The sequence below is a fragment of the Sinocyclocheilus rhinocerous genome, unplaced genomic scaffold, assembly GCF_001515625.1.
Source record: "Sinocyclocheilus rhinocerous isolate Xijiao unplaced genomic scaffold, SAMN03320098_v1.1 scaffold588, whole genome shotgun sequence".
Lineage (NCBI taxonomy): Eukaryota > Metazoa > Chordata > Actinopteri > Cypriniformes > Cyprinidae > Sinocyclocheilus > Sinocyclocheilus rhinocerous.
The window spans coordinates 1,569,460-1,591,024 of NW_015635063.1; the positions used below are offsets into that span (position 1 = coordinate 1,569,460).

The 21,565-nt window shown below is 35.6% G+C and overlaps 2 protein-coding genes across 3 annotated transcripts in view; one reads left to right on the forward strand and one right to left on the reverse strand.

The window, feature by feature from the left end:
- The first annotated feature begins 4,511 nt into the window (after positions 1 to 4,511).
- Positions 4,512 to 21,565, forward strand: part of hyi (hydroxypyruvate isomerase) — a 24,643-nt gene continuing 7,589 nt past the window's right edge. Inside the window, exons 1-8 of one of the 2 annotated variants that reach the window (XR_001640716.1) lie at positions 4,512 to 4,823; positions 5,565 to 5,676; positions 8,179 to 8,293; positions 9,195 to 9,273; positions 9,363 to 9,412; positions 11,699 to 11,768; positions 12,768 to 12,902; positions 13,208 to 13,484. Coding sequence is in view for 1 of the 2 variants with exons in the window: in XM_016560902.1 (XP_016416388.1) it covers positions 4,625 to 4,823; positions 5,565 to 5,676; positions 8,179 to 8,293; positions 9,195 to 9,273; positions 9,363 to 9,412; positions 11,699 to 11,768; positions 12,768 to 12,902; positions 13,208 to 13,263 (816 nt within the window). In the remaining variant the exon portion in view is untranslated. Of the gene's footprint in view, positions 4,824 to 5,564; positions 5,677 to 8,178; positions 8,294 to 9,194; positions 9,274 to 9,362; positions 9,413 to 11,698; positions 11,769 to 12,767; positions 12,903 to 13,207; positions 13,614 to 21,565 lie in introns of those variants that run through there. The other variant, XM_016560902.1, reaches the window with a different exon arrangement.
- The window catches only part of szt2 (SZT2 subunit of KICSTOR complex), an 89,739-nt gene continuing 82,264 nt past the window's right edge, over positions 14,091 to 21,565 (reverse strand). The window contains exons 73-76 of the mRNA XM_016560919.1: positions 20,702 to 21,218; positions 16,421 to 16,537; positions 15,425 to 15,493; positions 14,091 to 14,780 (exon numbers count right to left, since the gene is read on the reverse strand). Coding sequence (XP_016416405.1) covers positions 14,637 to 14,780; positions 15,425 to 15,493; positions 16,421 to 16,537; positions 20,702 to 21,218 — 847 coding nt within the window. The 3' untranslated portion in view covers positions 14,091 to 14,636. The remainder of the gene's footprint in view (positions 14,781 to 15,424; positions 15,494 to 16,420; positions 16,538 to 20,701; positions 21,219 to 21,565) is intronic.

Here is a 21,565-nt window from a genome sequence, read left to right on the forward strand (position 1 = left end):
TGATCTCAGTGAATGATCAGCTTGTAAAATAATAAGGTTGGTTCCATGCACTCTTATAGTGCAAACGTGAATTTGGTGTTTTTAAAAATTGGCAACACACACTTTTAAAAAATCACGTAGTGTAAAAAACAAAATCACTCAGAAGTTATTTACTATAATTAAATTACCACTTAAGCCTTTTTGCTTTAAAAATTCACATTTAATTCAATGTGTTACTTACTGATTCTTTTTACTTTTGTGAAATTTAGCAATTTCTTAGTGAAAATTGTTTTAAAGTAAATTCTACACCAATTTTGTCAGGTCAATAATTATAATAATAATGATGATGATGATGATGATGATGATGATGCAATAACCTTATTTTATATAGTGGCTTTCTCAAAGCACTGAAGGGAAAAACAACTACAGCCAATAATAAATCAACATCAAAAAACACACACAAAAGCAATACAAAAGTAAATGTAAAGCCATCCTAAAATAAAAAGGATTTTAAATGATTTAAGAGTCCAAGAATACCTTAGCAACCAGCTAGAACACTCTAATAACTACTAATGCAATAACTTAGCAACCATCAAGAAACACCCTAGCAACTAATTGACAAAGCCCTAGCAACCACAACCAAACAGCTGACAGTAGCCATTGACTTACATAGTAGGCAAAAAATACTATGGAAGTCAATGGCTGCCAGCAACTGTTTGGTTAGCGACATTCTTCAAAACATCATCTTTTGTGTTCAACCGAAAAACAGGTTTGGAACAACATGAAGGTGAGTAAATGATTTCTATTTTTGGGTGAACTATCCCTTTAAACATACTCTTTTAAAATGCAGAGAAGAGCTTTTTTTTAAATTTTTTTTATTAATACCCATTAATGAAAGACATTTAATCAAAGTACAGAATATAAAGAGCTGAAGACTTCTGCTTTACATTCATCCTCGTCGTTCTCCTGCAGAGGTGCGGTAAACATCTGTCCGAGCTGAAGTATTGGCTGATGGAAAGTGCTTCCTGAAGATTGGACTGATAAGTGCAGCGGCGTCTGGCTGTCATAGCTAAAGCAGGCTTGTTAGGGCTCAGACCTGAGAGGTCTAAACGGTCCCACTTTCAATTTCCTGCTCCAGTGACCCCTGCTTTCTCACGGCAGTTCCGGCTTTCTTCTCTAGGGGGGTTTATGTGCATCAGACCGTCCACCATCTGCTTACTGCTTCATATAGCTTTACTATTTACTGAACACTGCACAGTATACACACTGTTCTTCTAGATGGTATGTCCCATACAGAAATGTAACATATGGCATATATTGAGCTATCAAGAGTGATATTGCCATATATGTTACCTATAAGGCCATATATATATATATTTTTTCACATATATACAGTTGATGAAGATATAAGTTTAATAATGTTTAATAATATCTATATGATGATTTTTGTGTTGTAATATATGTAGCCACAATATATGGCCACATTACATTTTTTATTTATATATGTAATCTGTATGTTTTTGTAATTTATAAAAATGCATCTATATTTACTTATATAATATCGACATGTATTGATGGGTTTGAACATATATGTCCAAAAAATGTATTACACATACATAAACATATATTTGTATGGGCTAAATATATGTTAATATATGAAACAATTCCAATTTCAAACTGTTCCAATTAAGTTTTTATATATGTAAATTAATTTATATGTACCACATAAGGTTTGTTTTTGTAGTATATTATTTCTGGGTTTTTGAAATATGTTGTGATCAATTTGTAGTCATTTACATTTATATAGTTGTTATTGTAATTTACGGTAGCTCTTTCTTTAATTTCATAAGTTGTTTTTGTTTTGTTTATTGTTTAGGTGGAGGCTCTAAATAAGCCCTTTGGAGTTTCAGCAATATAGGGATTGTACCTTTTTGTTTTATTTTTTATTGTATTTATTTTATCCTTGTGCAAAATAAACTAAACTAAAAACTAAACAAATGTCATTTTATATATGTAATTTAAAAAATTTTATATACTGTATGTATTATGTATATGAAATTTAATATATGTACATATATTACATTTGTGTATGGGGTTGACAATATTTGCTGATAATGATCCAAAAAGCTGAGTTGTTGTCACATGACATGGTGTCCATTTTTGCCTGGGAAAAAAAACAGTCGTATTTTAAATTCTATGTTAAATAAAATGTCTAAAAGAGATGGTTATAGCATATTATTATTTCCGCTGTTACTACTACATTTACATGTAGTCATTTAGCAGACGCTTTTATCCAAAGCGACTTACAAATGAGGACAATGAAGCAATCAAAATCAACAAAAGAGCAATGATATGCAAGTGCTATGACAAGTCTGTTACCTTAACGCAGTACACGTAGCAAGGTTTTTTTCAGTTATATAATAAATAAAAAGAAAACAGATAGAACAGAAAAAGAATAGAGCAAGCTACATACTACTACAGTACTACATACTGCAGAAATAGTAAGATCTGTATGTTAGTATGCTAGACAGCAAATGACTCACAATCATAATCACACATATTCTAAAGCATATTCTAATGCTCCTTGAGTGGATTCTAATGAACTCCCTTTAGAGAAAGGCTGATAGGAAGTACTTAACTCACTTCTAATGGACGTTTGACGTGGTTGCATTAATGAGCGATTGTCTTATTGAAGAAAGAGAGATGTAACTGTTGACTTTTATTCTGAGTCATTATGCGTAATGTGTTGTTCTTCTCAGATTGTCCTGTGGTTTTTATATTCCATGAGCGTTGCTGAGCCCAGGTGGTTCATTAACCTTACCTGACCTCCATGCAGGTGTTGTATTGAATATTTAGCATTAACATGGAATGATACGCAAGACACTCACACAGGATTACATCACCTTCTGTACCAATGAGTATGAAGAAAAACCATACAGTAGGTGTAAAACAATAACTCATAAATATTTGAGTTTCTACAAAGTCTACACTGTGTAACTGAATAAAGTTTGAGTTCTGAGATCATCTTTTAGATGATTATACATTATATATATATATATATATATATATCCAAATAAACAAGTATAACTGCAGTAATATCAAGAACTGCAATATTGCATTCATGTTTTCTATTTACTGTAAAACTGTTAGATAAAGTTTAACAGCTCTGTTTGAAGAGTGTTTCTGCATGTGTCTTTCCTGAAAATGGGACCATATTAAAAATAATGTTGTGTGGCCTTAAAAACAGCATATTATTGGTATCATTAAGACAGCAGTTTAATTCCAACAATGCAATATAAGTATTTTTCATAGCATGAAAGTGAAGGAAACTGATATGTTAACATATGGGAACACTGAAGCATAGAGGATTAAAGACATCAGATCGTGTCACACACGATGCGGGTGGAGGTGGTTCTGTATATAGCATATATGCATGCACTTCTATGAGATACAGTGATTTAAAACTGGATGGCTTGGTTTCCATTTTTGAATTCTGTCAATACATCATGCATAAGGCATATACGCCAGCCAAGCAGAAAGCATTTGCACTTTCAGCGCTTCCTTCATTGCTCATTGTTATCATCTTCAAACATACGGGAACATTGGTCTCAGCACCACCGTTTCTCCTGTATCTCACATTCAAATGATTCTGTGAACACGTTTTATCTCTGTCAGCCTTGAAATTCAAAGGTAATGACTTTTAAAAACATTAAAGCAATATTGCTGAAGCTACTGTACAAGTCACAGCCAGAAAAAGAAACAAAGACTATTCTAAATGTCAAAATGTAGTAAGCAAACCCTAAAACCTGGGCAAATTCATAGAATATCCAACAGACGTCTTTTCTTTTTTTTGGGGGGGGGTTGGTTTCAAACATCTCGTTCAAAACTTAAATTAGAATAATTTAGAATTTTGTTCTTCAAACTAAAAGTTATTTTGGGTAACTAACACAATTAAACGTCACTGAAATAGCCTACATCAAGGCACCAATCAACTGTATAATGAAGATAGATTTGAACTAAACTGAAAGGTTGAACTGTATTGCCAGGACAAGAACATTCCCCCCCTCTAATTTTAACTAAAAATCTATTTTGGCCAAAACATTTCTATTTACTTTGTGCTAAAATGCCTCTAGGCTGTTTAATAGCAGATTCCCATTGTGACAACATTCCCCATTTAGTGTTAGAGCTAGCACCACTATCAATAGAGTTAGAATATTTTTTATCTGGGCAATAACAGTGAAATGTTAGTTTAGTAGTCAAGACTTTAAGGTTTGTGTCTATACAGAAATTCCCTAAGAAGTGTGATAATTAACCCTGCTCACCTCCTCCTCTATGGGGAAAATAATTAAATAAGAGTCAGATAATATATCATAATGGCAGTAATAATTAAGAATTTTGCAAGTAATCACTTAAAAGATGCATAACTATGCGTAATAGCGCGTTATGGGGACAAGCATCAGTGCGCACTGCGCAGGCGCAGAGAGTCACGTGTTCAGTCAGCTGAGCGCTGAGGATGTAAACACTGAGCACGTGTTTAGACAGCGGCTGATCAATAAGCGCTGGACCTTGATCATTCAGTTGGTTATTAGTTTTGCTGTCTCTCTCTCATTCAGCTGCACGTGTTTGTCCTGCTGCAGACGCTTCAATGGCGCCGTTAAAGTTTTGTGCCAATATTTCATGGCTCTTCACGGAGTTACCGGAGGTCACGCAGCGGATGCGCGACGCGGCGCGTGCGGGGTTCCGCGCGGTCGAGGCGGCGTGGATCTACAGCTCCGACCTGAAAGAGTTAAAAACCGTGAAGGATGAAACGGGACTCGAGTTTGCGCTCATAAACACCCCCCCGGGTAAGACTGCAAGTGAGCGACAGACAGATGGATAGATAGATAGATAGATAGGGAAACTGCAGATGCAGTGGAATAATGAGTCGTGTTCTGTAACCTGTCGGCTCGCAGTTAAAGGTCTCTGAAGGGTGTTTGTCACAGACAGGAATAAAATAACTCTGAGTTCATTGGTCACAGATATAGTGGTGCTTCATATGCAGATAGAGCTGCTTAATGGAATAGATCCGACCTTTCTCCACTCACGGGGGAAGCATGAACCCATGTGATGCAATGCTCTGATGTAAGATTTGTTGCACCACACTAAATCACAATTTAACACATTTCAGTGTTTGCAAGGCAGAAATGCCTCCTTTTCTTCTCCACAGTGTTCTGCAATTAGTTCAGCTTGCAGCACTTCATATGCAGACCTCATTCAAACCGTTTTGTGGATCATTTCAGTCTTTGGTTGTGCTCTCGGTCTTCAGGGTTTTAATTTCATGAACATCTACATCCTCCAGCCTTTTGAGAATCAAAGTAACATACACAAACAATGTAATTTTGTCCAATAGATAGAACTTAATTTATAAATACTGTTATAAAATGAAGTTAGAAAACCTCAAATGTATTGCAAAATGATATGCTGCAGAATGCCCCATTTATGTTCATTTGTAAAAAGCTTGGCATTCAAACTTTCGCTGCACTGATAATGTCACAATGGCCTGAGATGTCACGATATCTTTAGGAATGTGTGATTTTGTCCTCCAGGAGATTTAAGCGCAGGAGATCTGGGATTGGGTGCTGTTCCTGGACGAGAGCAGGAGTTCAGACAGGGTTTGGATCTGGCGGTGCAGTACGCTAAAGCACTGGACTGCAGGAGGTACTAGTGTGCATCTTACACTGTGTTTAGGGTGATCATACGCCCGCTTTTTTCCAGACATGTCCTTGCTGGGATTTCTAAATTGCCTAATATGTCCGGGTTTTGGCTTTGCTTTCCTATTGAACAACTCTCTACACTCCTTATACGTTATATGTGACCCTGGAGCACAAAAGCAGTCTTAAGTCGCTGGGGTATATTTGTAGCAATAGCCAACAATACATTGTATGGGTCAAAATTATAGATTTTTCTTTTATGCCAAAAATCATTAGGATATTAAGTAAAGATCATGTTCCATGAAGATATTTTGTAAATTTCCTACCGTAAATATATCAAAACTTCATTTTTGATTAGTAATATGCATTGCTAAGAACTTCATTTGGACAACTTTAAAGGCAATTTTCTCAATATTTAGATTTTTTTGCACCCTCAGATTCCAGATTTTCAAATAGTTGTATCTCGACCAAATACCGTCCTATCCTAACAAAACCATACATCAATAGAAATCTTATTTATTCAGCTTTCAGATGATGTATAAATCTCAATTTCGAAAAATTGACACTTAAGACTGGTTTTGTGGTCCAGGGTCACATATGTACTTGTATTTGCATTGCTGCACTGTTCTCTAGATCCCGTCTTCTCACACGCTACGATTGGTTGATTATGTGCAGTGCCTGCATGCTATTGGTCAAACTACTTTTCAGTCATTACCTTAAGCAAGTATGAAAACAATAGAAAAACAAAGCTAAAACCGGGACATTTTAGGCAGTTTAGAAATCCCGGGATGGACATGTCGAGGAAAAAGAGCATGTACTGTATGGTCACCCTAACTGTGTTCATTTTTAATAAGCATGAGGACAAGGATTTTAGTCCAGTAAATTGCTGCAGAGATGACATATTTCTGTAGGCCAAATCTGGAAACAAGTTGTATTTTAGTCATTCTAATTCCATCTTCCTCAAGTCATTGTTTTTTTTTAACAGGTTTTTGGTTAAATGTCTGAAACAAGGTCTGTGGTGTTCACAAGTTCAAGATGTTTTCTTGTTTTATTCTACAACATAAAAGCCATCATTAGTACACCCTTGCGATTTTTTCAAGTTTTTATTTGTCTTGAAAAAAAGTGTCTAAATGGGACTACAGAGGCTTTCAGGGACATTAAACTTCATCACGCCAAACAGTTCATCTCATCTACTCACTAGTGACTTTATAGCCTTGTTGTGTTTGTAATCATGCTCTTGCAAACTATTCTAACTAATTTGCAACTTTCAAGGAAAATGTTTTTAATGAAGACAGAAAGAGCTGTCAGAAGTTTAGTGATGGTGGCATTGAACTCATGTGACTAGTGTAGTTTGTAACTTCAGCTTTTCACTGATTGTATTTCTGTTGGTCGCAGAGCTTATTGTTATTATTATTACATTTGGTGTTGGATTTACATGCAAGTGTGGAATCCCTGGAATAAAAATGCATTTTTTATCTCACAATTTAAACTTTTGAGACCAAATAGTAGAATTTACACAATAGTAGAATTGCGAGATGAAATTTCTTAATAAAAAAAAAAAGTTTATATCTTACAATTCTGACTTTTTTCATAAACTCAGATTTGTGAAATAAAAAGCTGCAATTACCTTTACAAAAAAAAATAATTTAATGTAAAATTAAATTGCAATGTAATTTAATATTAAATGTAAACTTGGAATTGCGAGAAAAAGTCAGAATTCTTCCAAGTTACATTAAATTTTTTTTTTGTTTGTTTAAAAAAGGTTCAGACTTTCTTCTTGCAATTATGTGCTTACAATTCAGTTTTTTCTTCAAAATTGTGATATAAACTCCAAATTGTTATAAACTTGCAATTCTGAGAGGAAAAGTCAGAAGTGTAAGATATTTTTATTTCTAAAAAAATATGAGATGTAAATGCACAATTCTGAGAAAAAAGTCGTAATTAATGTAAACTTGGAATTGCAAAACAACAACAACAAAAAAAAAACCTCAGCATTTCTATTTTTTAAGTTTATATTTGACAATTCTGTGTTTATATCTTGTAATTCTGGCTTTTATTCTCAGAAGAAGAATGACCTGCAAGAAAAGACCTTTTTTTCTGTGGTGGAAATGGGCAAGATCACTTTTATTGCTTGTTGCTTTGTATTTGGCACCTGGTTAGGACACAAATGCATAACGCAAGTATAACAGGGTTGCAGTTTTTGATGAACCTGATTCATATTCACAGTTCTATGCTTCATTCTTATTATGTAAAGCATAAAACCGGCCTCCCGCTCAGCGCACACTAAAGCTGACAGGAAACATCGCACAGACAAAACGTAAGCGTCTAGACATGATCGTTCACGCCGTTACTCACTAAAACAGTCAGAAATGTGCCGAAATGGCTCCCCTGATGTCTGAACGTCTGATCTAACACACGTCCTCCACAGGAAGCTCGTTTTCTCCATCAGCTGCCACCCCGAGATGTTTTACCTCTGCTGAGAGTAACTCATGCTAATGTCTCTCTCCAGGATCCACTTGATGGCGGGGAGGGTGCCGGCGGGGGCGGACCGCTGCGCTGTTGCCATGGAGATGGAGGACACCTTTGTGCAGAACCTCAAACATGCTGCAGGTGTCCTCTCAAAGGTGACCTCCGCCCCGTTACCGCATTATACCGCGGCCAGAACGTGTGCTTATTTTCCACTGTAGAAGCTCTGGAGTATGCTACTTAACTGACGACAGTGTTCTGATACAACAGGCTAATTCACTGTAAATATTTCAATATTCTTGGAAGTCACAGAATCTTGTAATAGTAAGAAACAGTAATAAATCCTAATAAATAGTCTCTCAAAGACTGCCGATTTGATCAGTAATCACTAATAATTCATAACTAATAATTCATTCATGAAACATTCTTCTATTTTTATTTATTTATTTGTTTACATTACATTCCTTTCTATTATTAGTATTTTTCTTTTAATTATTCTTTTTCTTTTTTTTTTTTTGGTTATGATTTTTCAATCAGGAATACTGTAATATTAAAAAAAACTAAACTACAAATGCATAGGTATAGTAAAATAAACATGTATTTATAAAAAGTGACAGTAATAAAGACAATGTTACAAGAGATTTCAAATAAATGCTGTTTTTTTAAACTTTATATTCATCTGTCTTGAAAAAGTCTTGAAAAATAAAATGTATCAGTTTACACAAAGATACTGTATTCAGCAGCACAACTGTGTTCAACATGGATAATAATCAGAAATGTTTCTGGAGCAGCAAATCAGTATATTAGAATGATTTCTGAAGATCATGTGACAGAAAACAGTTTTTTCAAACATAATAATATTTCAGAATTTTACTGTTCTCACTGTATTTTTGATCAAACAAATGCAGCCTTGGTGAGCAGAAGAGACTTCTTTCAAAAACATTTTAAAATCTTTCTGGCCCCAATCTTTTGAACGGTAGTCTATGTTTATGCTGACTATCAGTGTTAGTTGTGTGTATTTTGTTTCTCATCAGCTGTGACTCTCTCTTTCCTGTACAGGAAGGCATTCTGGGATTGATTGAGCCAATCAACACCAGGATCACAGACCCACGATATTTCCTCGACTCCCCACACCAAGGTAAGAAGGTTTTTCCTAAGCATGATTATGTGTATTTTGATTCCTGATGATTTACGCCTGTGTTTTTGTCTTCATCACACTTTCTGCAGCCGCAGTGATTCTACAGAGAGTCGCTCATCCCAGCATCAGGATGCAGATGGTGAGTGAGCTTTACCACTCAAGCTTTATTTTTAGTCATTGTTAGCATTATTATTCATTAAACTTTTTCATGAAGCTTATTCATGAAGATCTATCTATCTGTCTGTCTCTCTCTGTGTGTGTCTGTCTGTCTCTCTCTGTGTGTGTGTGTGTCTGTCTGTCTCTCTCTCTCTATCTATCTCTGTCTGTCTGTCTGTATATCTATCTATATGTCTCTCTCTGTGTCTGTCTGTCTGTGTCTGTCTGTCTGTCTGTCTATCTATCTATCTATCTATCTATCTATCTGTCTGTCTGTCTATCTATCTATCTATATGTCTGTCTGTCTGTCTGTCTGTCTCTCTCTGTGTTTGTCTGTCTGTGTCTATATCTGTCTGTCTGTCTGTCTATCTATCTATCTATCTCGCTATCTGTCTGTCTGTCTGTCAATCTATCCGTCTGTCTGTCTGTCTGTCTCTCTCTGTGTTTGTCTGTCTGTGTCTATCTATCTGTCTGTCTGTCTGTCTGTCTGTCAATCTATCCGTCTGTCTGTCTGTCTGTCAATCTATCTGTCTGTCTCTCTCTGTGTCTGTCTGTCAATCTATCCGTCTGTCTATCTGTCTCTCTCTGTGTCTATCTATCTATCTATCTATCTATCTATCTATATCTATCTGTCTGTCTGTCAATCTATCCGTCTCTGTCTCTCTCTGTGTCTCTGTCTGTCTATCTATCTGTCTGTCTATCTGTCTGTCTCTTTGTGTCTGTCTGTCTGTCTATCTATCTGGCTCTCTGTCTGTCTGTCTATCTGTCTGTCTGTCTATCTATCTGGCACTTCTGTCTCTCTCTGTGTCTGTCTGTCAATCTATCCGTCTGTCTATCTATCTGTCTCTCTCTGTGTCTATCTATCTATCTATCTATCTATCTGTCTGTCTGTCAATCTATCCGTCTCTGTCTCTCTCTGTGTCTCTGTCTGTCTATCTATCTGTCTGTCTATCTGTCTGTCTCTTTGTGTCTGTCTGTCTGTCTATCTATCTGGCTCTCTGTCTGTCTGTCTATCTGTCTGTCTGTCTGTCTATCTGGCTCTCTCTCTCTCTATCTATATATCTATCTATCTATCTATCCATCCGTCTGTCAATCTATCCGTCTGTCTGTCAATCTATCTGTCTGTCAATCTATCCGTCTGTCTGTCAATCTATCTGTCTGTCTCTATCTATCTATCTATCTATCTATCTATCTGTCAATCTATCCGTCTGTCTATCTATCTATCTGTCTGTCTGTCTATCTATCTAGCTGTGTCTGTCTATCTATCTATCTATCTCTCTCTCTCTGTCTGTCTGTCTATCTATCTATCTATCTATCTATCTGTCTCTCTCTCTCTCTCTATCTATCTATCTGTGTGTGTCTGTCTGTCTGTCTATCTATCATTTTTGTTTTATTTCTGCACTGAATTTCTGCACCCAAACAAAGTCTTACTGAAAGATTTTTTTTAGATATCTTCTTCAAATTGGGAAAATATATATTTCATGTAAAATGTAAATGTAATAGTACTAGTAATTTAACTTTGTGCATTTTTCATAACAATAAACTTAAACTTCTATAACTTTTTTTTTTAGTTCCACTTTTTTAATGGCAATTTTTAATTTTCCAAATGTCTTCATTAAAAAGAGACTAAACTTAAGTCTGTGCTCCAAAGCATTCAAGATTTATGACTGTTTTAGTTGGAAATCTCATTTTCAGGGCCATGTAAGAAGTGCATAGCAGGTAATAAATGGATCATAACTATTCCATAAATATAACTTAGCACAATGAAATCCCCTAAAAACACAAAATATTACATAGACACTGAAATTTTGTACATTAATTTTGCTTGAAAAAAATATAAATAATCTGTTATTTTTGCCTGCCACATGAGCAGCACCAGAAGGCTAGAAACCACATTACAGTCCACTAAAAACAGCTCAGCGACCACATAGTCAAAGCACTGTGGTTTTCTGTGAGAATCTAGTTATCTGCTCTTTCAACCTGTTGTGTTCTGCATTTTACCTTAATTGCAGCCATGAGAAATGAGCATCACCTGAAGTCATTTTCACATATCTCATTCCGGAGCGGCTGCACTGCACATGCTGTCCGTTCCAGGATAATAAAATCACTCTCAACGCTCTTTGATTCCTGCGCTGAATCAATGATATGAGGGGAGTTTGTGCATTAGGCAGCTGCTGTGTTTCAGTGTGTTTCTAGACGGCTCTCTGTCTCCAGCTCAGTCTGCAGTCTTCAACAACAACATCACTAATCTGTCTCTCTGCTTTTACAGGACATCTACCACTGGCAGATCATGGATGGCAACCTAACACAGAATATACGCAAATACTTACCAATGACAGGTAAATGTATATATATATATATATATGCATCAAGTCTCCTGCAGTGTTTTTTGGTGAAACTTTTTTGGTGAGACTTCTGGCTCTTCCAAAAACTAAAATCACCTTTGAAGGGGACCGAGGCATCATTGTCCTATGTACAATGTTTTTAATATCTTGTATCTTTTTCAATAAATGTCTCTATTTTTCATATTACATGGCTGGATACTTTCCATACAGCCTTTGTAAAAAAAAAAAAAAAAACCTTTGTATTTCAGCTAGCTGTCAAGGCAACATTTCTCATTTTAATTTAGTTTAACTTGATGTACTACTAAAACTGAAATAAAAATGTCAATGCCAAGTAACACTGCTCTTAAAGTCAGTCTGATTAGATTTTATGTACTTTTTTAATAGTTTTATTGAGAATGAATGATTCCTCGGTGCATTTGGTCACACTTTATTTTAAGGTCAAATTCTCGTCGATAACAAACCATTAACTACGACTTCAATAAACTCCTAATTTGCTGCTTATTAATAGTTAGTAAGGTAGTTGTTAAGTTGAGGTATTGGGTAGGATTAGGGATGTAGAATATGGTCATGCAGAATATGTGCTTTTTAAGTACTAATAAACAGCCAATATGTTAATATATAACATTGTATTCTAATAAGCAACTAGTGAATTGTGTTTTTTTTTTCACATACTGTTAGTTTTTGTTAATATCTTGAATTACATTTTAGATTTTGGTTATAGTAATTTTGTGTTTTTGTAATTTTTATTACTATATAGTTTTTATGTATATTTAGTTTGTTATTTTAGTACGTCAACAAACTAAAAATAAGAAATGTTGAAATGTAAAAAAAAATATATATATATATTTTCACTTAATATTTGTTTCATTTCAAGTTATATATATATTAATGTTTTAGTTAACAATAATAGCCCTGCTCTGCACTGGGCCAGAAACATCCATGCATTGCAAAGTAAAATCTGTCCATTGACTCACGGTTTTACCGCTGTCACAGGTCACATCCAGATCGCTCAGGTTCCTGACCGCCACGAGCCGGACAGCGACGGAGAGCTCAGTTACACGTATCTCTTCAAGCTGCTGGAGGAGCTGGACTATCAGGACTACATCGGCTGTGAATACAAACCTCAGCGTGAGTCAGAGTCACTGGACACTTGGCTTTATGCCGTTTTTAACATTTGAATGCTCACCATCGCTTTTACAGCATGAAACATATCCATCAGGATATACTGTATGTTGACAAGTCCATAGATGAAAATCGAAATAATGTTGCACAAAAACATTGTAAAGATATTTTGTGAGTCTAAATCTCATTTACTCATTGATATGCTTCATTTCCAGACTGCAGCCACTGTGACAGTTCAACAACTCTTAGATTGCAATGAGTATAGAGTGAAATTTCATTGATAGTTCATATTTGTAAATGTGATTGTCCAGGTTCCACAGAAGCGGGTCTGGACTGGCTCAGAAGATACTGGAGCAGCCACAACTGATGAGCAGCTTCACTTCTTCAGTTCCTGCTTCTTCTAAAAGGCAATCATGTATTAAAATGACAAGACTGTAATTTTCTAAAGCTTAAAATTGACCCATAGACTCCCATTTTCAGTTGTTTTATTAATATTTCACTTGTCAGTAGCTATGAAATGTTAATTTGTCTGTCTCTCAAGGCATTGCATATGAAGAACACTTCAGATGTTTTAATTTAAGATTTATTGTTAAGTGTTTTTCTTACAAATCCGCATCTATATACAGAATGTACAAATTATTTTTTCACACATTTGAATTGCTAATTCAGCTTCTAACATTTTAATAAATCTTTCTTTCAAAAATGTCCAGTGTGCTTCAAAAAAAAAAAAAAACAGTAAAACATTTTCATTCTTCAGTTTCTGTCACTGCAGGAGGTAAGACATTTGCTTTCCTTCATGTGAAATGAGTGTCGAGTCCAGTGTCGTCTCAGCGCTGTGCTAGTTAGTAAGACTAATCGTTACCCGCTCTTTATGTTGAAGGTACGGGAAGACCATGTGACTAATTTAAAGGGACAGTTCACCCAAAAATTAAATCCTGTCATCATTTACTCACCATTGTGCGGTTCCAAACCCATATGCATTACTTTTAGCTGCTGAACACAAAAGATATTTTAAAGAATGTTCGTTACCAAACAGCTGACGGTAGCCATTGACTTCTATAGTATTTTTTTTTTCTCCACACTATGGAAGTCAATGGCTACCGTCAACTGTCTGGTTACCAACATTCTTTAAAACATCTTTTGTGTTCAGCAGAAGAAACAAACTCATACAGGTTTGGAATGACATGAGGCTGAGTAACTTATGACAGAATTTCATTTTTGGGTGAACTGTCCCTTTAAGAGATTCATCTTGAAAGGTGAACATAATACACTAGCTAGCTCCCATCAAGTTCATATGAAAATAAAATAAAGGCACTTTCGGGATGAAAAAACGGCAGTAAAGACAATCATGTTGGTCAAAAAAAAAAAAAATGCACATAGGCTACAGAAACGACATCAGCAACTGAGAGGAGATGGAGAAAACACAGAACAAATGAACACTAGACTACAGAAGGACAGTATGGCTTTGGCAAACCAGCGGAGTTTCACACGCAATAAATACACCCTCCTGGATAATTGCCCTTCAATCAACAGGGCGGCGCATTTAGCCGGTTTCCTGTGCAAAATGTTGGCAATTCAATTGCTTAAATGGATGCAACCTGGCTGACGCAGCACGCATTACACACACGAGACGCATTCAGTCTCAGTCTGCGAGCGACGGGCGGCTCAAAGCTCAATCTTTGCACAAACCGACTTCAGACTCTTGACTCCGTCTGATGCACCGCTGGCAGAAACACAGGTTCACAGCAGGCCCGTCCAGAGGTTGTAGCAGGCGGTGTTGATGACCGACTCCAGATGGTGGTACATGGAGACCAGCTGCGGTGGAGGACTGCTGCTCGACTGCGTCTGCGCAGGCAACGGCTCCCTGAAAACCACCTTCAGACTCTGGAGGCAGCAGAAGACGAGGTGAAACAGCGAGATTTACAGTGGGATCATGTTCGATGAGCAAGAAATGAATGAATCTCATCTGGCAAGAACAGATCCAGGTTGCATTTCACCTCACAATCATAAGTATATTTAATAATAAAATTAAATAAATGAAAAGTATATTTTGCAGCTCAATAAAAGCATATTCACATCCCAGTTCCAATGACAATGGAAAAAAATAAAATAAAATTACTGTAACAGGACAAAAAGGTAAATAATAAAATAATAATAATAAAAAAAAGAAACAAATACAATCAATGTTATTTAGCATTATTTATGCATCATGATAGTATTTGTACTGCTTTTAAATTATAAAAATTGAATATTTAAATAATTGGGCTGTAATATAGTCAGAATTTAGTGTCAATAATAATTGTGTAATCATTAATAATAATAATTAAAAGAAAACATGCATTATGGCAATGAGAACTAGGAGAAAAATGTTTAAAAATATAATGCATAATATATAATTTTACACTTAATATAATAATAATATTATATATACATATTATTGCTATAATTAAAGCAGAAATGAAATAATGTGAAATTAATAAATAATAAAATTAAATAAAATAAGAAATTAAAATACAAGGTTAACTCACCGTTTTTCCTGCCTGTGTGTCCAGGAAAACGAGCACAAAACAGTCTGTGAACTTCTGGTTCAGGACGGCCTGGAAAAGAGAGAGTTTATGCCCAAACAACACACCATTTAAACATTAAACATCTCGACTCCAGATGTTTCTTTTCATTTTTAAATTGAACCCTGATCTTCACAATCAATTTAACGTTGTGAATTTGTGCTCAGCATTAGGAAACACAGCGTCAGCCTCAGGAAACAAAGGCAGGTGTTGTTTGTGTGTATATGAAGGATGAAATGATCATCAGTTCAGGAAATCTGCATAAGCCCACAACATCTCTAATTACAGAATGCAGCATGAAGTGGCTTTCAAACACACTTGAGGATCTGATGATTATCATCACATGAACTAGTACACAGGCACTGAGGTCTCATAATGTACCACGCTTTACCACATGCTTCCCTGGCCTCAAGTAACCGAGTTCAAGGTCTTTCCAGGAGAATAATGATTCAAGAGTGCTTTGCCATCAGCGCTTCCCGTCTCGTAATGTACTATGACACGGCCAACAGGACTAACATCTCACACGACCCACAACACGACTGTACGGCCTGAGGATCTGCTTCATGTGCAAAGCTGAAAATGAACACTAAAGATCTAGACTGTGAATATGAGCTTAAAAAAAGGAATAAGAATATTGAAGTGCTATTGGTCTCTGCAAATCTTGCTTTTCTTTTTATTTCCATAAAATTATGGAGCAGCACAACTGTTTTCAACATTGATAATAATCAGAAATGTTTCTTGAGCAGCAAATCAGCATATTAGAATGATTTCTGAAGATCATGTGACACTGAATACTGGAGTAATGATGCTGAAAATTCAGCTTTGATCACAGAGAATAAATTACATTTGAACATATATTCATATATAAAACAGCTGTTTTGTATTGTAATAATATTTCACAATTTATCAGTATTTTTGATCAAATAAGTGCAGCTTTGGTGAGCAGAAGAGATCTCTTACCAGATACTGTATGCCGCCGCCGTCGTCTTTAAAGTGCCTGCAGTTCTGTGGGAAGCGGGACAGCAGGACTTTGATGAGACTCTGGTACCAGGCAGGACTCATATTCAGGAAACAGTCCTAAAAACACAATCACTAAAAGTTTGCAACAACATCGATGATGACAGAATTTTGATTTTGCACTTTTATTAAGATTATTTATTAAGATTTTTGTTAATTATTCAGATTTTATTTTCTTAAAATAGAAAACAGTTCTTTTAAATTGTAATAATATTTCACAATATTACTGGTTTTACTGTATTTTTGACCAAATAAATGCAGCCTTGGTGAGCAGAAGAGACTTTTTTCAAAAACATTAAAAAATCAGGGACAGAATTTTCATTTTGCACTACATGAGATTATTCAGGATTTATTTATCATTTTACGCCATTTCAGCATCAAAGGCTACATTCATGGCAAACTCAAGAAAAATATGATTTAGTCTTATTATACTTCAATGAATTGTATACAGTAATTTAATAATACTATTTTACAAACAGATAAAATAAAAAATATGAATCAAGAAATTAAATATAACAACTATCTACAATCTTTCAAATTGATATTTGATTAAAACATTTTTTTTTTCCCCAGGACAAACTTTTAAGTGTCCATTAATGTACTTTCGGAGTAAAAATGTTTCCTAGTATCATTTAAAGCAGGACACTCAAACAAACAAATATTTGTGCATGTAATATATGAGTGTGCAAAAAAACCTGAATGTTGTCAAAAGTGCAAAATAAAATAAAAAATTACACATATATTACATGCATAAATATGCATGTAACTATAACATGCATTATGCATAAGAAAGCTTCTATGTATATTTTAAACTTGAGTAAAAGCTGAAAAAGATTATTCTGTGTTTAAAAAGCCTTTAAGGTGCTGTAAGACCTGACCAGAATATTTCTCTTTAAATTAGCCGGCCTGTGCACACAAAGCATTGTTATGTTTCAGATCAGATTTCATGCAGGATCTGGCGGCAGGCGAGAGCTGCGGACGCTTCAAGTCAGCGAAACCACAGGAAGGCAGTTTTCACAGTACTGCCGCAGTACATTTTTAAAAAGATGTCATTTGCTGCAAGTTTCTCCTGGTCTGATATCACAGCAGGAGTACATCTCCACTTCCTTTGTGAGCGTGTGCGGCTCTGACAGCGCTATACATCATCCCAGTGCTCAGATTAGCATTAGCAGTCGTGGCACAGGAGCGGCCCGCTCGCTAACATTGACTAAGCCATCCTGCTCGCGTGAAGGGAATACAGAAGTGCAGATGAGGAATCAAACGCCACTGATATGCTTGTTTGGAGAATCTGTGGCTACGGCATCATTGTGTGTCACCGGTGGAAGAAACGTCGCATCTCATTCTCCCAGAGTTCAGCTGGATGTCAGGAGGCCAATGAAAGCAAACTCAGGATCAGGAGGAGGTGAAGACTTCAGGTGGAAGCAGAAGATGGTCAATATGGTCATATAAGTGCTTGCGCTCACAGCACACACACACACACACACACACACACACACATGCAGGTCCTATTCAGAACCTAAAAAAATACTAAAACCGAATGATTTTTAGATTTTTGTTATGTTTCAGCTCTGCAAAACTGTAATAGAATAATGCATGATGGATCAGCCAATAGGGGCAACCGAACACCACCTCATTATCATACTGGAAATATCAGTAGGAAATACAGAAACACCGTAAACAAAAGGCACAAATACAGATATAAATAATCATAACAAAAAAATAAATGATTTTGGCAATGATTTTTTGTTGTTGTTGAATGAAATTAACACTTCTATGATTTTGGCATGCATTAAATTGATCAAAAGTGACATTAAAGACATTTATAATGTTATATTTCAATTAAATGCTTTTCTTTTGAATTTTCTATTCACACAGATAATCCTGAAAAATAAAAATACCATGGTTTTCACAAAAATATGAAGCAGCATAACTGTTTTTATCATTGATAATAATCAGAAATGTTTCTTGAGCAGCAAATCAGCATATTAGAATGATTTCTGAAGCGACATGCATCTGTGCCGTATCAAACACATTTACAGTAACTGCTGCTGTGTAATCGAATCACTGTTGGCGAAGGATGCGGCGTGTGAATCTGTGCACGTGTTGGTCCAGGAGGGATAATTTATGGTGTAAATAAGGAACGGAGTGTAATATTAAAGGGCTGATTTCCTGAGCTAATTAGCTGATGTTTATTGCGGTGTGCTGATGAGTAGGCCGCGTGTTTCCCCTACGGAACGCTAAATTAGCATGTTTGTTGTCAGCCACCCATCAAACAAACTGCACCGAGCCAGCCGCTGATCAAACCGTCCTGAATAAACTGCACAACGAAGGAAAAAAAACATGCAATTTTCCCACGGTTTCTTAAAGACTGCTGTCAGTGTGTACAGGAAGAGAGAGTGCTGCACTTTCCATGAACAGGACGTCCTATGGCTCTTTAAAGTTTCAGAGACACAAATCACAAGTTTTGTTTTATTTTATTTATTTAGAGAACTATTTTGTGAGCATGAAATTAACAAAGTACTTTTAAAACACATTGTTTAAATAATATTCTACAATAGTAGTAAACAATTATTATAGTGTTTACTGCATTTGTCAACAATTCAAACTTGTTACTAGGGATGTAACGATATCAAAATCTCACGATACGATAATATCGACACATGAAGTCCACGATACGATATTTATCGCGATATATATAAAAAAAGACAAATGAAGAATAGAAAAAAATGATGTAGAATGAACATTTTGTAAATTAGTTATTATTTTAACTTTACATTTATATTTATAAAATAATTTTTGCTTTACACTACAGCAGGGGAATTACAATACTTCTTTCCTAATGTCTACACTTGAAAGAGATATTTTGAATTTGGACTGCAGTAACGTTACCCATTTAAACCGCTAGCTGTCAGCAATTCATACTGCACATTTAAGCTTTTATTTTGAAGGAAAACTCCAGCTTCAGTGAAAACAGGCTAACAAAACATATCTCACTACAAATCTAGTGAAATGCTTTAATCATCTGCCGCAAAAATAAAGCATGACTGGTGGCCGTTGCGTTCCCAAACGCGCACTAAACTCACAGCACGTGCAATAAACGAGTTGACTGCATTTATTCAGTGTGAACGGAGCCGTTCACCGGATCACGAGCTGATCACCTGAACGAATTGTGCAGGGCCAACAGGCTTGATGAAGGGATTAAGCCATATTGTGCTTTCGGTTTTAGTTTGTTTGACAGATACGGTACCAAAGCATAATGGCCCAAAACACAACTTTAAAGACCTTTTATGTTAGAATAATAAGTTTAAATATATTTTAAAAATTACACTTTATGCCCGGAAGACCTATCGTTTCATATCATCATGTGACCACGATAATATCGAGACAGTTTTGATATCGCAATATCACAATATTGATAATATCGTTGCATCCCTACTTGTTACCAAAGTTATTTTAAGAACCAAATCAAACAAATACTTAAATTCATGCAAAATCAAGATTTTGGTCCAAACTAGCTACCTAATTTACGGTAAATCGGCAACCTAAATCTATCAAAAATGTATTTAATATTTATTGCTAGATTCAGTTTTTTTTTTTAAATAATTAAATTAAATTACTTTTTTTTATTTAATGAAATTTAATAATCACACAAACAGGGATCAGGGTTTAATTTAATATAATTAAATGAAATTTAATAATCACACAGACAAGGATCAGGGTTTAATATAATTGAATTTTAAATTAAATTAAATTAAATTAAATGACACAAATAGGGATCAGTTGGGGGAAAATATTAAATGTATTTATTAATTTTTAAATAACAGACATAATTAATATTTTCCAGAATAAATAATTTAATCAGATCTATAAAAAAATATTTTTTTTATAGCACTTAATACTAATAATTATTTTATTATTTGTCTTATTAATAATATAAATATTACCTATAACATTACTAATATTATTAATTACATTTTATGTCAGTTGAATTTAATTAAATTTTATTTATATATAAAAAAAATTATTATATGACCTCCTGGTGCTTTCAAAAATGATCAATGAGTATTTATTGAAAAGGTAAAAAATGACCCTATTCAGACCCTATTTTGTACCTATTCATGGAAAGTGGCTGTGAGGGAATGAAGAGAAAGGAACATAAAATGTTAGATGAATGGGTGTGAAAGATGTTCTTAGAGGTGAAGGGCAGTGGATGTGTTTTCATACCAGCTGCGGGTCAATCTCAGAAACCGATCTGCTCTGCACAGCATCCAGCAGCTCTTCCAGTTCACCGAAGGTCAGCTTGCTGAGTTTGAGTTTATCCAGAGCCAAGTACTCTCCATGAAAGAGCCTCCTCCAGAGGTTATCCCTGCGGCAGTGGCCCATGGCCTGCTCCACGCTGCTCTGAATCTGCCGGCGAGCAGACAGCACCTCCGAACTGAGCAGGGGGAAGAGAGGACACAGGTAGAAGAGCCCCTGGGAGTCGTCTGTGTCTGCGTCTGCGTGCAGGAGGCTCTCCATGGGGTCAGACTCAGGGCTGGCTGCAGGGGTGACGGGGGCGGTGGTGTCCTCCCACAGGTCCAGTTCAGATTCCCCGCCGGCCTCCATCCGCTCCGCAGGGACGCGGTCGCTCAGGTCACTGGGGTCACGGTGGATCTGGGGAAGCTTCTTGAAGCGCCGCATGTCTGCAGTCAAACGTGGGAACAGCTCCCTCTGACTGGTCATGATCACATAGAAACGCAGCCTGAAACCAGTATACATGCAACAAAAAAATGTTAGTTTAACAGAAAACAGGAAGTCAGAATAAATATTTCAATAAACATCAATTTTTTTCCTCCATCCAAAGTTTGCTTTTATAATCTATAATGAAAATGTAAACACTTTCTCCACCTCTGAAATTACTTTTCTTTCTGTTGACATAACCATGCAGCTGGGGAAAAAATATGAACTTTATTCATTAATACTTAATATTTTTTAGAATAAATAATTTAATATGATCTATAATATTATTCATTTATTAATGTTATTAATTACAACACATAATAATAATTTATTATTATTTATAGTAATGATATAGATAATATTTATACT